The 13,639-nt window shown below is 39.8% G+C and overlaps 1 protein-coding gene across 1 annotated transcript in view; it reads right to left on the bottom strand.

The window, feature by feature from the left end:
- C2CD3 (C2 domain containing 3 centriole elongation regulator) overlaps positions 1–13,639 on the bottom strand; it is a 127,690-nt gene that overhangs the window by 54,278 nt on the left and 59,773 nt on the right. The window contains exons 16-22 of the mRNA XM_065881898.1: positions 11,416–11,662; positions 9,519–9,699; positions 7,398–7,581; positions 6,257–6,429; positions 5,037–5,160; positions 2,454–2,722; positions 1,871–1,960 (exon numbers count right to left, since the gene is read on the bottom strand). Of these exons, the coding sequence (XP_065737970.1) occupies positions 1,871–1,960; positions 2,454–2,722; positions 5,037–5,160; positions 6,257–6,429; positions 7,398–7,581; positions 9,519–9,699; positions 11,416–11,662 (1,268 nt within the window). The remainder of the gene's footprint in view (positions 1–1,870; positions 1,961–2,453; positions 2,723–5,036; positions 5,161–6,256; positions 6,430–7,397; positions 7,582–9,518; positions 9,700–11,415; positions 11,663–13,639) is intronic.

Below are 13,639 nucleotides of genomic sequence, written 5' to 3'. Positions count from 1 at the left end.
TTTGCCAAAGGCCATTTAGGTGTTATGATTTTTGGAAAAGGCATTTAATTTTTTTGGGCCTTCCAAGTTTTCATTTATAAAATGAAGACACTGAAATGAGGAGGTTGATCTCTATGACTCCATTTGACTTGGTCGGTCTAAGAACCTATGGCTTTGGCTTTAGTAATTTCTCATCACTTGGGTATTAATTTCCTCACAACCTAGTGCTTCTTAACATTATTTGGTCACAGACCCCTTCGGCTCTAATGAAAGTTATCCCCAGGAAAATGTACAAATACAAATACATAAAAAATTTCACACCACTTCAGCATGTAAGTGGATTAGATTATTCCTCTTGCTCTGTGATTCTGTAATTGAGATTACTGGCAGGAAGAAACAAAACACAATGTTCACCCTAGAATAACTCTGAATATAAAGACCAATGATACATTCCAAACTGTCTAAAAGGTTTATTTCCAAGGGGTTAAATTTAATTTGTGAAGGTGGGATTTCTCAGATGGTGCCTATTCTCTGACAAACTCTGTAGTAAGTTTCAGAAGGAAGGAAACTGAGTTGTCCTATGTGCCCAGTCCTGTGCAAAGATCTTCACGTGTATAATTTCATTGAATGCTTCGAAAATCTTGCAAAGATCTTATTATTTCCATTTTTAGAGATGAGGAAACTATGGATCTGAGAGATGAAGTGAGTTGTTCTAGATCACAAACAGTTAGTGACAGAAGTGAGATTTGAACCCTATATCAAGTTGTAGAGACTTCTCTCTGGCAGGCACATAGTACCTGTTTATTGAGTATTGCTCAAACTTCAATTCACAATTAAATTTGGGAGATGTGTGATAAAATTTTGGAAACTAGATTATACAATCCTAGGGAGGAAGATGGGCAAGAGAAGGAAAACTAACATTTACTGAGTGCCTACTATGTGTCAGGTACTTTATATATCCTATTTCATTGATTCCTACCTCGTAGACTTGTCAGCATTAACAGTCTCCATCCATAAGGTAAGTGGGGCTCAGAGAGGTCAAGGTCACTGAGCTAGTAAAATGTAGGACGGGACCAATATTTCCAGACTACTGCCTGGTGGTTGTGCCTTCTTTTGGGTCTTTACCTCATACCCTTATTCCTTCTTCAGTGAGAGAGGAGGGTATAGTGAAAAAGAATGGGCAAATCTGGATTTGATTTCTAGTACTCTACTACCTGGCTGTGTGGTTGACAAATCACTTAACCTCTGTAAGCCTAAGTTTTCTCATCTGTCAAATGAAGATAATCCCGGGACCTCCCTGGTGGTGCAGTCGTTGACAGTCCGCCTGCCGATGCAGGGGACACGGGTTTGATCCCTGGTCCGGGAAGATCCCACATGCCGCGGAGCGGCTGGGCCGGTAAGCCATGACCGCTGAGCCTGCGCGTCCGGAGCCTGTGCTCCGCAACGCGAGAGGCCACAGTGGTGAGAGGCCCGTGTACCGCAAAAAAAAAAAAAGAAAAAGATAATCCTGTATCCCCATCAGTAAGAGTTACCATGAAGCTCAAAAAAGATCTGAGAAAATATTTTACAAAGTGCTATATAATGCAATGGGTATTGCCATATTTATTATAAGTAGTATCATCATCATTATCTTTCCTGGAGTAAGATGACAGTACAATGTTTTGAGCTTCTTTGCTTTATTAGAAGGCCTTTGAAATGATTAGGAAAGGACTTAAAATGTTTTTGGGAAAACCTTTGAGGTATTTGGGAGAATTCAGAAGCATATGTTAAGGGGTTTTTTATTTTTTTATTTTTTTTTGCATATCTTGCAAGAGAGCCAAACAAGAAGATCTCTTGCAGGGAAGTGAATGGGAAAGGGTAGAATTAGAAAGTGATAATCCAGGATCCCTACCAGATCTCTTGATCAGCAGATCTTTTGTTGGAATCTTTACTACTCCAAGCAGATAATCTTTGAATGAGCGGATACTGGTTATATCACTGGCTGTTAAATCAAACAAAGAAAGAGAAATTATTTGGTGGTCTACTGACCAAAGGGCTTGTATTACAATAGAGCCATATAATCCTCCACTTACACTCAGTGAATTTCAGTGTTGGAAGATGCATTAGAGATCATCTTGCTCCAGTCAAAACTTGAATGCCTTCTAAATCATTTTAATTAAATCATTAAGTATGTGTATGCACACACTTAAATTTTGAAAAATTCAGACATACAGAAAAGTTAAAAGAATACTGCAATGAACTCCTATATACCCTTCACTTAGATTCACCCACTAACATCTTGACACATTTGCTTTATCTCTCTCTACATTCTCTCAAACACTATGTATTCTACATATTTCTGCTATACCCTTCAGAAGTAAGTTGCAAATATGACTCCTCACCCCTAAACACTTCAGCATGTATCTCCTAGGAAGTGCTATACCATTCAAAACAGAGCCCTTTTTAATTTTAATTGTGAGTCATTTGGTGCTCACCTGACTTGGTATCTTCATGATAAATAGCAAAAGTAACTTCTGCAAACTCCAACAACTCTGCCAGGAAACAGGCTTCTCCACTGCAGTGCTGAGTTACCAAGTTACATGAGAATTCACTGTGATGGGAGAACTCAGGGCAGAAGGAACAGGCCACAGGGTGGGTTTGGCGCTGTTCTCCCTTGGGCAGGAAGGACAGATGAGTGGTAACAAAGGCATTGACCCCGACTGTGGCATTAAACTGCAGAGCAGGTTCCTGCTCAGCCAAAGCCCTGTAGGGGAGAAGGGTGGGAATGAGAAGGAGGTAATATCAGAAATCAGCTTGACTGCCTAGAAAACATCACCATTTCCACAAGGCCACCAAGAACACTAACCAACCATGTGTTTCCTGTTTAGGCTTCTGGCAATGCCACTATGTGTTTTCTTAGTAATCTCGATATTACAGTGTACGTGTATATGAGGGAGACAATATTCATCTGCCTACTAGAGTGATACTACAAGGACACTCCATTGTACTGGTCTGGCTTCTTGTCCTTTTTTCTTAAAAGCACAACACAGACCCAATGCGGGACTTACAAAAAACTGCCTGCCATCTAATCTGACTTTCCCTGTGAGTTCCCAGAGAGAAAAGCAACTGAGTTTCTTATCCATTACTCAGTCTCTCTGAGGTCTACTGAGTATCGAAATTCCAAGTCCTTCTCTGTCAATTAAACAGTAGTTAATTTAACACCATGTTTAGGAATTCTGACCTGGGCTGGGTCTTACCCAGAACAGGTACTCCATTATACACAAGTTTCATGCCTCCGTGGCCTTTGCACATGTTCTTCTCTTTGACCAGAATAGTCTTCAGCTTTCTTGGGCATTATGATTAACTCCTACTCTTCTTTCAAGACTCAGATTAAGATATTTTGAAGGGTCTTAAATGCCACGTTGAGCAAGCAGGTTGGACCTTATCCTGTTGTTGACCACCACCCTGAAGTGGAGTGAGTACAATCTAGGGGGTTCATAGGGTAAACTTTGAGCATAGGAAAAAATTATTAAAACTTCTAGAGTTGTTATCTCATATATTAAAGTTTTACTACTCTCTGGTATATTTTATAGTGTATATATTAGTGTAGTAGTACATGAAGATGACTTATACATGAATAAGTATACACATATTTAGAGAGTATGCTAAATTTTTATTTTTTTATTAATAGGAATGTAAAATTAAAATTAGGAGACCACTGCTACTGACAATGAGAAACCATCAAGAGTTTGAATATATGGGAAAATATGATTAAAAAACTGCCCTGGCATCTTACTAACACTAAGATGTTCTCAAGCAATTATTGGAAAAGTCCATTTGGAGAATTTAGTGAGGAAAAATATTAATTAGACTGAACATTTTACCAGCTACTTCAGTGTCAGATCTCACACGGAAGTAATCCCATTAGTTATTTAGCGACTATGAAGTTAAAGGTAAATAATCTGAAGTTAAGGAGCACTTGCCTCTTTCTTGAATTCATGTCCAAAGTGAGCTAGTCTGCCTCAGGATCGTGATCTAGTTCTCCTTACTGGGCACCTGATACGTGCTGGAACTATGCTATGTGGTGGCAGGGACAGAGAGGAGTTCAGGCAGTACCTGTGTCTATAGGAACTCACAGCCTAGGTGAGGAAAACTCATGTATGCAAATAATTGAAACAGAGTGATATGTGCTGCAACCAAGGTGCTAAGAGACAAAGGACAAAGCACCAATTCTATCTACATGTAGGAGAGACAGAGGAAGGCTGCAAAGTCTTGAAGAAAACAGAAGCTTGTTTAGAGGACAAAAGGAGGAAGAACGTCCAAATTAGAGAGAAGAATGAGTGAAGACCTGAAGGAGGGAAGAGAGGGCCATGCTGTTTATACACAGAAACAGTGTTTCGGGCAGAGAAAATAGCAAGACAAAGGCCTTGAGGGGAAAAAGAGCATGGTGTGTTCAGAAGTAACAAGAAAGCCAGTGCCTGGGGTGGAGTGAGTAGAGCAGCAACTACCAGGAAGAGAGGAGGTCACAAAGATAACGGGGTCAGATCATGTGGGGTCTTATAGCCATTTTAAAGACTCTGGCTTTTACTCTGAATGAGATGCAAAGGCATTGGTGGGTTTTAAGTAGATGTGTGTCAAGACCTGATTTAAGTTTTCATAAGATCACTGGCTTCTGTATTGAGAACAGACTAAAGGGGAATAAGCTAGAAAAATAGGAGGTGGTACTCAGAGATTGAACATGAGAGACTATTGAGAAGGTGTAGTGGTGACTGGTCCTGGCATGGTTGGTGGGCATAGGGTCTGACCTTGGGAATAAGAGGGTAAGTAGGGTAGAGGATAAAAATCGCTGGACAAGGTCAAGGAACTAAATTGCTAATAACAGTTAAAACAGCAGAATTTGCAAGTGATTTATTCACTTATATTCCTACATGCTTTCTTAAGAGAAAAAGAGTAGAGTTGTGTTTAATAAACTGGAAATTGTATGCAAGAAAGTTTTACGTTATTTGGGCATCACATATCATGTGGACTGCAGTGGAGAAAGGTTTGCTTTGAGAATTGCTTTTCTAAGGTGAACTTACTTGGCTGCTGCTTGCAAACCACAGGCTCTAATAATCTGGACTGAGATGCAGACGGCTCGGGCTGCAAGAACTCCCTCTGCTGTCCTTGGAGTACACCTGTACCTTAGGCCCACATCCAGTAAACCTAAAGAATGAGGGCAAAAGGAAAAATGAAAAGAAGGTTGGTTGGAATAATCTCTGTTCTACCAAACCCCAAGTCTAGTCAGGAAGGAAGGAAGAGGATAAACACTATAATCCTAATGAACAATATGGGGCCTTAGCAGTGAAACAATCTGTCTGTGGTCAGAATCACATTATATTATTGTACTTTAGGATTAATAAAGCAGAACAGATGTCACTATTTTCACTTTATATCCAAGAAACTATGGCTCAGAGATTCAACTGCTTGCCAAAATCACATTAACTATCAGAGGCAGAACTTAATCCCAGTTATTTTTATAGAATTGAGATGGACTCTAACCTTTCTTCTTTTTTAAACCTTTAAAAGGTTTTTGCACTCATATATTTCTGTCGCCCTCCTACTGCCACCACCTTAAACACCTTTACATGCCATCCTTTTATAAAAATTCTATCACATTTCAGGAAAGGTTTAAGGAACAACAGAACAAGCTGATCAGTGAGAGTCAGGAGGAACAACTCAATCTTAATCATAGCAAGATAAAACCTTTTGTATGGGCAGATAATCTCCGGTAAGAATGAACAGTAACTTGATTTAGAAGGCTAATTCTAGTTATTCATGATGTATCTGGAGGGTGGGTCATCCAGCTGAAACCATTAGGATATAATTGAAAACTCTAAATTCTAACTAATCCCTTCTAACTTTAAATCCTGACTTCTTCCTCCCTCACAGTGAATTCCCAGTTCATGCTGACTATATTCTTGCAATCCTACATCATGTTGCCCTGGAATAATAATTCTCTGAGTACACCTATATGAGACTTAGGTTTTATGCCATGAGGGCTTATCAAATGCTTGCTGAAGTTAAAGGTGAGATGAGACAAGCAACATTTATATACAGAGTCTACATAACTATGAATTTTCTAAAATTATATACAAAATTTGCAGTGTATATTCTACACTGTTTTTCTAAGGGAAGGTGTCTCATAGTTTTTATCAGATTCTTAAAAAGGTAAGTACTACAAAATGTGAAGAATCACTAATTTACAAGAGAAAAAGGGTATTTATATATGCTAGGGAAAGATAAACTAGTCTTCAATTACCTGATGATTGGTTCCTTAGTTCATTCCTATTCTCAAGGAATAGGGTTAAAGGGAGATTAAACGTCTGTATTCCCACATCCTCACGGTGCTGCATGGTTACAATGGCACAGATCCTCGATAATGGCAAGGTTCCTTTGGCGACCATCTGGTCTCTCACATTAGGATAATAGTACCTGTAAGCCACAAAAGCACAAGCTGTCAGTTGAAAGAATAAGGTGGATGAATGATTCACTCTGCCCTAGGGATCAGCTTTCAGTATCTAGTTATCTTTGGTGCCTGATTGTTCTGTATTTCTGGTATACAGCTGTGGTTGTGTCTGGCTGGATTTACTGCCCATTACTTGGAGGAAGAACCCCATAAATTATACCCTGTGTTCAAGACAAAGCCCAGCTTCTCACAGGTTTTCTGTTTGAGGAATCTGCATCTGGCTTGGCCCTTTGGGAGTTGCCACTCCTGAGAGCAGCTATCCTGCAGCACAAGTGGTTCTAAGTAGTGCAGTTCCAATCTCTTCTATGGCCTCAGGCCCATGCCCCTCAAATTTGAAGGGGTGATGAGGATCTGTTAGTACCTACTCTATTTCCTCCTCACATTAAAATTATTTTAATTGGTTTCTTGGGGGTGAGGATGCAAAGGGGGAGGTTAAACATCTGTATTCATGCCATTATCTTCCCTGGAAATCTGCCAAAGTCTGTGCCATGAGTGGAATTATATTTTACAAAGGCCACTCTTCTGGTGGTGGGAAGAACGGATTACAAGAAACGATTCTAGAAGTGGGGAGACCAGTTAAGAGGGTATTACAATAATTTAGGCACGATATAGTGAGGGCCTGAACTATATAAGGCAGAAAGAGAAGCAGAAAAAAGGTGACTGATACATTTAAGTGACAGCAGGAGATTAAAACTTCTCTTCCAAATGTAAGTAGTGGTTAAAAGTATGAGATACAACTGCACCCGAGAGTCTAATAACTGAACAGATTTCAGTAAAATCTGGACAAAAGTCATTATCAAACCTAAATAATATTAAACAGGGCAGAAGGGGGCTCTTTGCTTGCTTATAATTCAACCTGGGCTAATTAAGGGAAGGATGTTCTGTGACTGTGCACTTCCTTCCTAGGCACAGGCATGGGTTCTCCACACTGTACCTGCACCAGATTTCAAACTGGACTCCACCTCCAGGTACAAGCCCGTGTGCAGAGAAGGCACTGAGTAGGAGCCTTTGCACTGGAATTTCAGCTGGCAACAGGAGAGAGTGACGGTGCTCACTATTAAAGATGGGGTCTGGAATGCAGAGTGTGGTTGCAGATCTGAAAGGCTTCAGAGTGAATCCTTTGGAAAAGAAAAGCAGTTCAGAATAATCCAACACATCACTTAGTGTTTTACAGGGACTTCCCTGGTGGTCCAGTGGTTAAGAATCTGCCTTCCAATGCAGAGGACGTGGGTTCGATCCCTGGTTGGGGAACTAAGATCCCACATGCCGTGGGGCAACTAAGCCCGCGCACTGCCAACTATTGAGCCCACGCACCACAACTAGAGCCCACGTGCCGCAACTACAGAGCCTGCACGCCCTGGAACCTGCAGACCACAACAAGAGAGAAGCCCACATACCGCAACGAAAGATCCCGCAAGCCACAGCTAAGACCTGACGCAGCCTAAATAAATAAATAAATAAAAGAAGTGTTTATATGTAGTTTTACAGTATGTTAATATTCAGTATTGCTCAATTTTATCCTCACAATACTCCTGTAAAGAAAACAAAGCAGGTATTATTTCTCCTACTACACAGATGAGGATATGATACCTTGATGTTACATAGTCAACCCAAAGGTCTTAGAGCTAGTAGGTCACAGACCTGGAACCGGAATCTGTATCTTCTGACTGTATTACTCCTACCAAGGTCCATTTCCCTAGCAGCTCTGGTCCCCTGAGATGCCATGGTAATACAGAAGAGATTCCTTTGTTGGCAGACAACGTGTAAGAGTTCCAACTTCTTCACTTCCTTACCAACACTTATTAGTCTTTTTATTTTATTTTTGCGGTACGCGGGCCTCTCACCGCTGTGGCCTCTCCCATTGCAGAGCACAGGCTCCGGATGCGCAGGCTCAGGGGCCATGGCTCACGGGCCCAGCTGCTCCGCAGCAACTGGGACCTTCCCGGACCGAGGCACGAACCCACGTCCCCTGCATCGGCAGGCGGACTCTGAACCACTGCGCCACCAGGGAAGCCCTAGTCTGTTTTTAAAAAAATTATAGCCACCTCAGTGAGTGTGAAGTGGTATCTTGTGGTGGTTTTGATCTTTATCCCCCAAACGACCAATGATGTTAAGCATCTTTTCATGTACTTATTGACCATTTGTATATCTTTAGAGAAGTGTCCATTCAGATCCTTTGCCCATTTTTAAATTGGGTTGTCTTTTCATTACTGATTTGTAAGAGTTCTTTATATCAATATATCCCGGATACAAGTCCATTATTTGAACCTCAAAACCAATACTGGCAGCACTTTCACGGTTATTCAAGGACATGCTCAGAATAGCAGACAATTTGAGTCACCCAACTTGCTCATTCCCAGCTGAGATCAAACAAGGTGACACTCTGTCTTCCTGTTTTAGCTCTCAGAGATGACCAGAGGATGGGATGGCAAGGGACAGTGCAATGTAGTGCAGGGGCTCTGGCTCTGGGGCCAGTTGGACAGTGTTTGAATGCCAACCTTGGCACTTGTTAGTGGGGCGGCCTCACCCATTAACACTCTGAACCTTGTTTTCTCTTCTGTAAAATAAAGAAAATAGAATCTATGAGGATGAATTGTTTTAGGATTTAAGATTATGATCTATGTGAGATATGTATATGTACGTATTTCCCCCAGGAGCAATGGTTTGGTATTCTCTTAATTCAGTGCTCTTGATGACTTTATAGAATATAACTACAGTGGATAATGAGAATCAACTGTATGTTAATAGACGATAAGAGTGAGTAGGCACGTAAATGATACAAAATGAGACAAAGTGTAAATAACTCATGGACCTAGGTAAAGGGTATACAGAAGTTCTTTGTACTATTTTTGTAACTTTTCCATAGATTTGAAATCAAATCAAAATTAAATTAAAAAACAATTTAAGAAAAGTAAAAACTCAGGCTATCTCCTATACTGCCCAGGTAAGGCTGGAAATACTGAGGAACATAAAACTGACTCAGGAAAAAAAATTCCTAAGCATATTCAATAAAAGAGCCACACAAGAATGAGAAAGCCTAATCTCCCAAACCTACCATTTTCAAGGAACTCAGGTCTTTTCAGCACACTGGGTTGCGAGTCTTGAACTGGAAAGTAGTACTGGACATAACAATCTGCTTCTCCCCAGACTGTTGCCTGAAGAGGGGCGAGCCCTTTAATCTTGTCTATAAGGAGTTCAAAGTGGTGCTCCATCAATCCATTTCCTTGGTCCCCTGCCTATTAAACGAAACAGAGATACTGGGGAGCTTTAAAGAGTAATTTGTATAGCGTATTCATGCTTCTCTATGAAGTCTGAGAATAGACAAAGAAATAAGCATAACTGGCTGATACTAGAACAGATACTTAATTTTCACTGTGTATAAATCTCACAACTGTTCACTGTAATCAGATCAGGCAGGACTCACTCTAGGCCGTGAGACTGGGTCAATATTAGGAAATCCATAAATGTAATAGAGTGCATTAATAGAGGAAGGAAAAAAAGTGACTATCTCAATAAAGGCTAAAAAGGCATTTGATAAAATTTAATCAGATGTTCCTGATTCTTCGTACACTAAAAACAGAAGGCTATTTCCTTAATAGGATAAAGAAGACATATTTGAAACAAGTTTTCATTTACTTTATTATTATTATTATTTTTGGCTGTGCCACATGGCATGTGGATCTTCCCTGACCAGAGATCGAACCCGTGCCCCCTGCACTGGGAGCATGGAGTCTTAACCACTGGACCGCCAGGGAAGTCCTTAATTATTATTTCTAATGAAGTTAGGAATAACACTGAGACTGTTTATTAATGGGGAGGTAGTGAATACACTGTTACTGAAGGCACTTCTACTACTAATATGATAAATATATAATAGAAAAAGTTTAGAGTTCATAACAAATAAACAATAACAAACAAAACAAAACAAAAACAAAAACCAATAACCTACTAATAGGTATTTTCTTAATAGTTCTTTCTCTGTTAGAGACATCAAATTTGTCATTCAGATTAAAAAACATAACATACTTAAATGGTGTGGACACTGAGACTTGGCTATACTAATAAAGACATCAAATGTAAGATAGAGGAGGACATGATACAGTGGACTTAGAGTCAGAAGACCTGTGTCTGAACACCAATTCTCCCATTTTTAGCTGTGTGACCCTGGATGACCTCTCTGATTCTGTTTCATCACCTAAAAAAGAGAATGACAATGACCTACCTCATGTAGTTGTTAGGGGAATAAACATGATAAAGTATGTCAATGTGCTTTCTCAATTGAACAGCACTGTACAGAACAAATAACTTTTTAAGTTATTAGTAGAAAAGCAAGGAACTTCACTTTAACTTTCCAACATGGATTTGGTCAAGAAACAGAATACTTTGCTGGTTTACATTTGGGATCACTCTTCATCTCCATCCCCATTTTTTCCCCCAGATTACCGTTTCTTTTTTTTTCATTAAGACTATTTTTTTAGAGCAGATTTAGGTTCACTTCAATTTTTTTAAAAAGGCAATTTAGTAAATTAGAGGATTAAGATCTGGTTGTCCACTTACATTTTCTTTATAAATTCAAGGAGCTCAGAGGGACACAGGTATCCATTTAAACAAAGAAAGAAAAATACCAATGATTCTTTTGAGCTACAGCAAGCATTGAAGTGCAAGTATGTTCTTTTGTTGAGCCTTTCACTATTGAAATAAGAATTTGGGGCAATGGTTTCATTAAAACACGCAAGATAAAATGAGATTACGGTGCTTGAAATTTGCTAAGAGAGTAGATCTTAAGTGTCCTCATCAAACACACACAAAAGGTAACCAGATAAAATGATTGATATGTTAATTAGCTTGATTGTGATAATCATTTCACAGCATATGCATGTATCAAAACATCACCTTTTAAGCCTTAAAATAAGATTATGTTTTTTGTAAACAATCAAGTGTTTAGTCACTACCATAGCAACAGATGCTACAGATGGCTGGTCCAGGAGATGGGCTGGCCTGGGGTTGAAGGGAGGAAGTGTTCCTTCTTCATTCTTTAATCTTTGCAGTGCTATTATCTGATCTGAAGAACCCATAGCTAAAAAGACTCGAAGACTCCCATTTTGGTGGCCTGAGAACACATCAATCACAGGCATGTAGCTGTCAACAGCAACAACTGGATACTGAGCATCAAGCAGCAGGCGAGAAATCTTGGGATCTCTAAAGGGAGAGAAATTGTGCATGAGTAAGTAACAGTCATCAATCATGTTATAGAGTTGCTTCATTTCTTATTTGGCTTGTTTTCTCAGTTTGTTAAAATGGATCTACAGGGACTTCCCTGGTGGCACAGTGGTTAAGAATCCGCCTGCCAATGCAGGGGACACGGGTTCGAGCCCTGGTCCGGGAAGATCCCATATGCCGTGGAGCAACTCAGCCCATGCGCCACAACTACTGAGCCTGTGCTCTAGAGCCTGCGAGCCACAACTACTGAAGCCCGCGCACCTAGAACCCGTGCTCCACAACAAGAGAAGCTTCTGCAATAAGAAGCATGCGTACCGCAACGAAAAGTAGCCCCCGCTCGCCGCAACTAGAGAAAGCCCGCGTGCAGCAACGAAGACCCAACACAGCCAAAAATAAATAAAAACAAAAAAACAAAAAAACACAAAGAAAACAGTATACCAATTCCTCAAAAAAATTTTTTTAAAAAAAGGATCTACAACTAGAAAAGTAATTGTGGTTCAAAAAAATATATGATTCTATCCATAATCCATCAAATAAAAATGACCAGGCAGATAAGTTCCAAACTCAGCAATTTGACAGGCTGGGGGAATGTGTCTAACTTATCTCTATACCATCATGGCCCCAAGGCTTGCTGAATAGCATTATTTTAGAGGTAGGCAGTGTGCTCAGCTAGAAAAAGTATAGATTTTAGAGTCTGGCAGATAAGATTTGAGTAACATTACAAATAATATCGGCCATTTACTGAGTACTTACTATGTGGTAAGCACTTTACAATGTTTCTATAATCCTTCTAACACAGCAAAGGTTGCTACTATCCACTATTCACAGATGAGAAAAAAGTCCAAATGCTCTTCATTACACCATGCTGAATCTCAGATCTGCCTCTTACTTGCTCTATGACTCTAAGTAATCAATATAAGTTTTAAAAGTCTGTTTCCACATCTGTAAAATGTAGGTAATAAAACTTCCATCAAAGGGCTGTTGTTAGGACTAAACTGAGATAACAAATATAAAATACCAACATGATAAGTGCTTAGTAATTGATAGCTATTATCACTTTGTGCTCTCTCGGCAATGAATGGGGTCTAAGGAAATGAGAAGGAAAGAGGAATACCAGACCAAACTAATACCACAACAAAAAAAGGGGAAAAAGCCAAAAGCTTACAGCTGACAATGACATCCATGATTCCAGCAGCACTCCTTAGCCTGACCAGGCTTCCCAATGTTACCATCATATAAGTACTTAACTGTTCACTGAAGGCTTACCCGTTTATTTTCTCACTGGATCCTCACAACTGCTCCAAGAGGGAGATAGGAGATCTGTCATCACCCTCATTTTACAGATGATGAAAACAAAGCCAGAGAGGCTGACATCTCCAAGTTAAATAAGTTTCCTCATTTGTATAATGGAGATAATGACAATACTTCCTGGGGTTATAGAAAGGCTCACATGATAGTGAGCCATTTCTATAGACAGTGCCCACAACAGTGCTCTTTGCAAAATGTAAAATATAGCATTTAAAACACAGAACCATGAGAAGGCTGAAAGAGGTCAGTTCTAAAATAATTAAAAATCACTATCTTGAAACAAAAAAATGAACAGTCTGTACTGAGGATAGAAATAATCTTCAGATAAATCAATACCCCATCTAGGTTTTGAGTAGTGATAAGTGAGGTACAGCAATCAAATCTGAAGGTCTAAGAAACAATGCACAGTACAGAAATCTTGCAAATGGCTGATGTGAACAATACTAACTGAAGTTTGTGACAAAGAGATACACCATCAGTATTTGAGGTGATAACTTGGCAGCTGAGTTTCTTGGTGAGGAGAGTGGACTACAGAGGCAGACTCTCTGGGTTCTAACCCTGGTTCCACTACTTACAATATATATGACAAGTTATTTAACTTCCCTGTGCCTCTGTTAACTCATGTGTAAAACAGGGGAAATAAAATTT

This window comes from Phocoena phocoena, chromosome 8 (assembly GCF_963924675.1).
Source record: "Phocoena phocoena chromosome 8, mPhoPho1.1, whole genome shotgun sequence".
NCBI lineage: Eukaryota > Metazoa > Chordata > Mammalia > Artiodactyla > Phocoenidae > Phocoena > Phocoena phocoena.
This window is presented reverse-complemented; position numbering and strand designations above follow the sequence as displayed.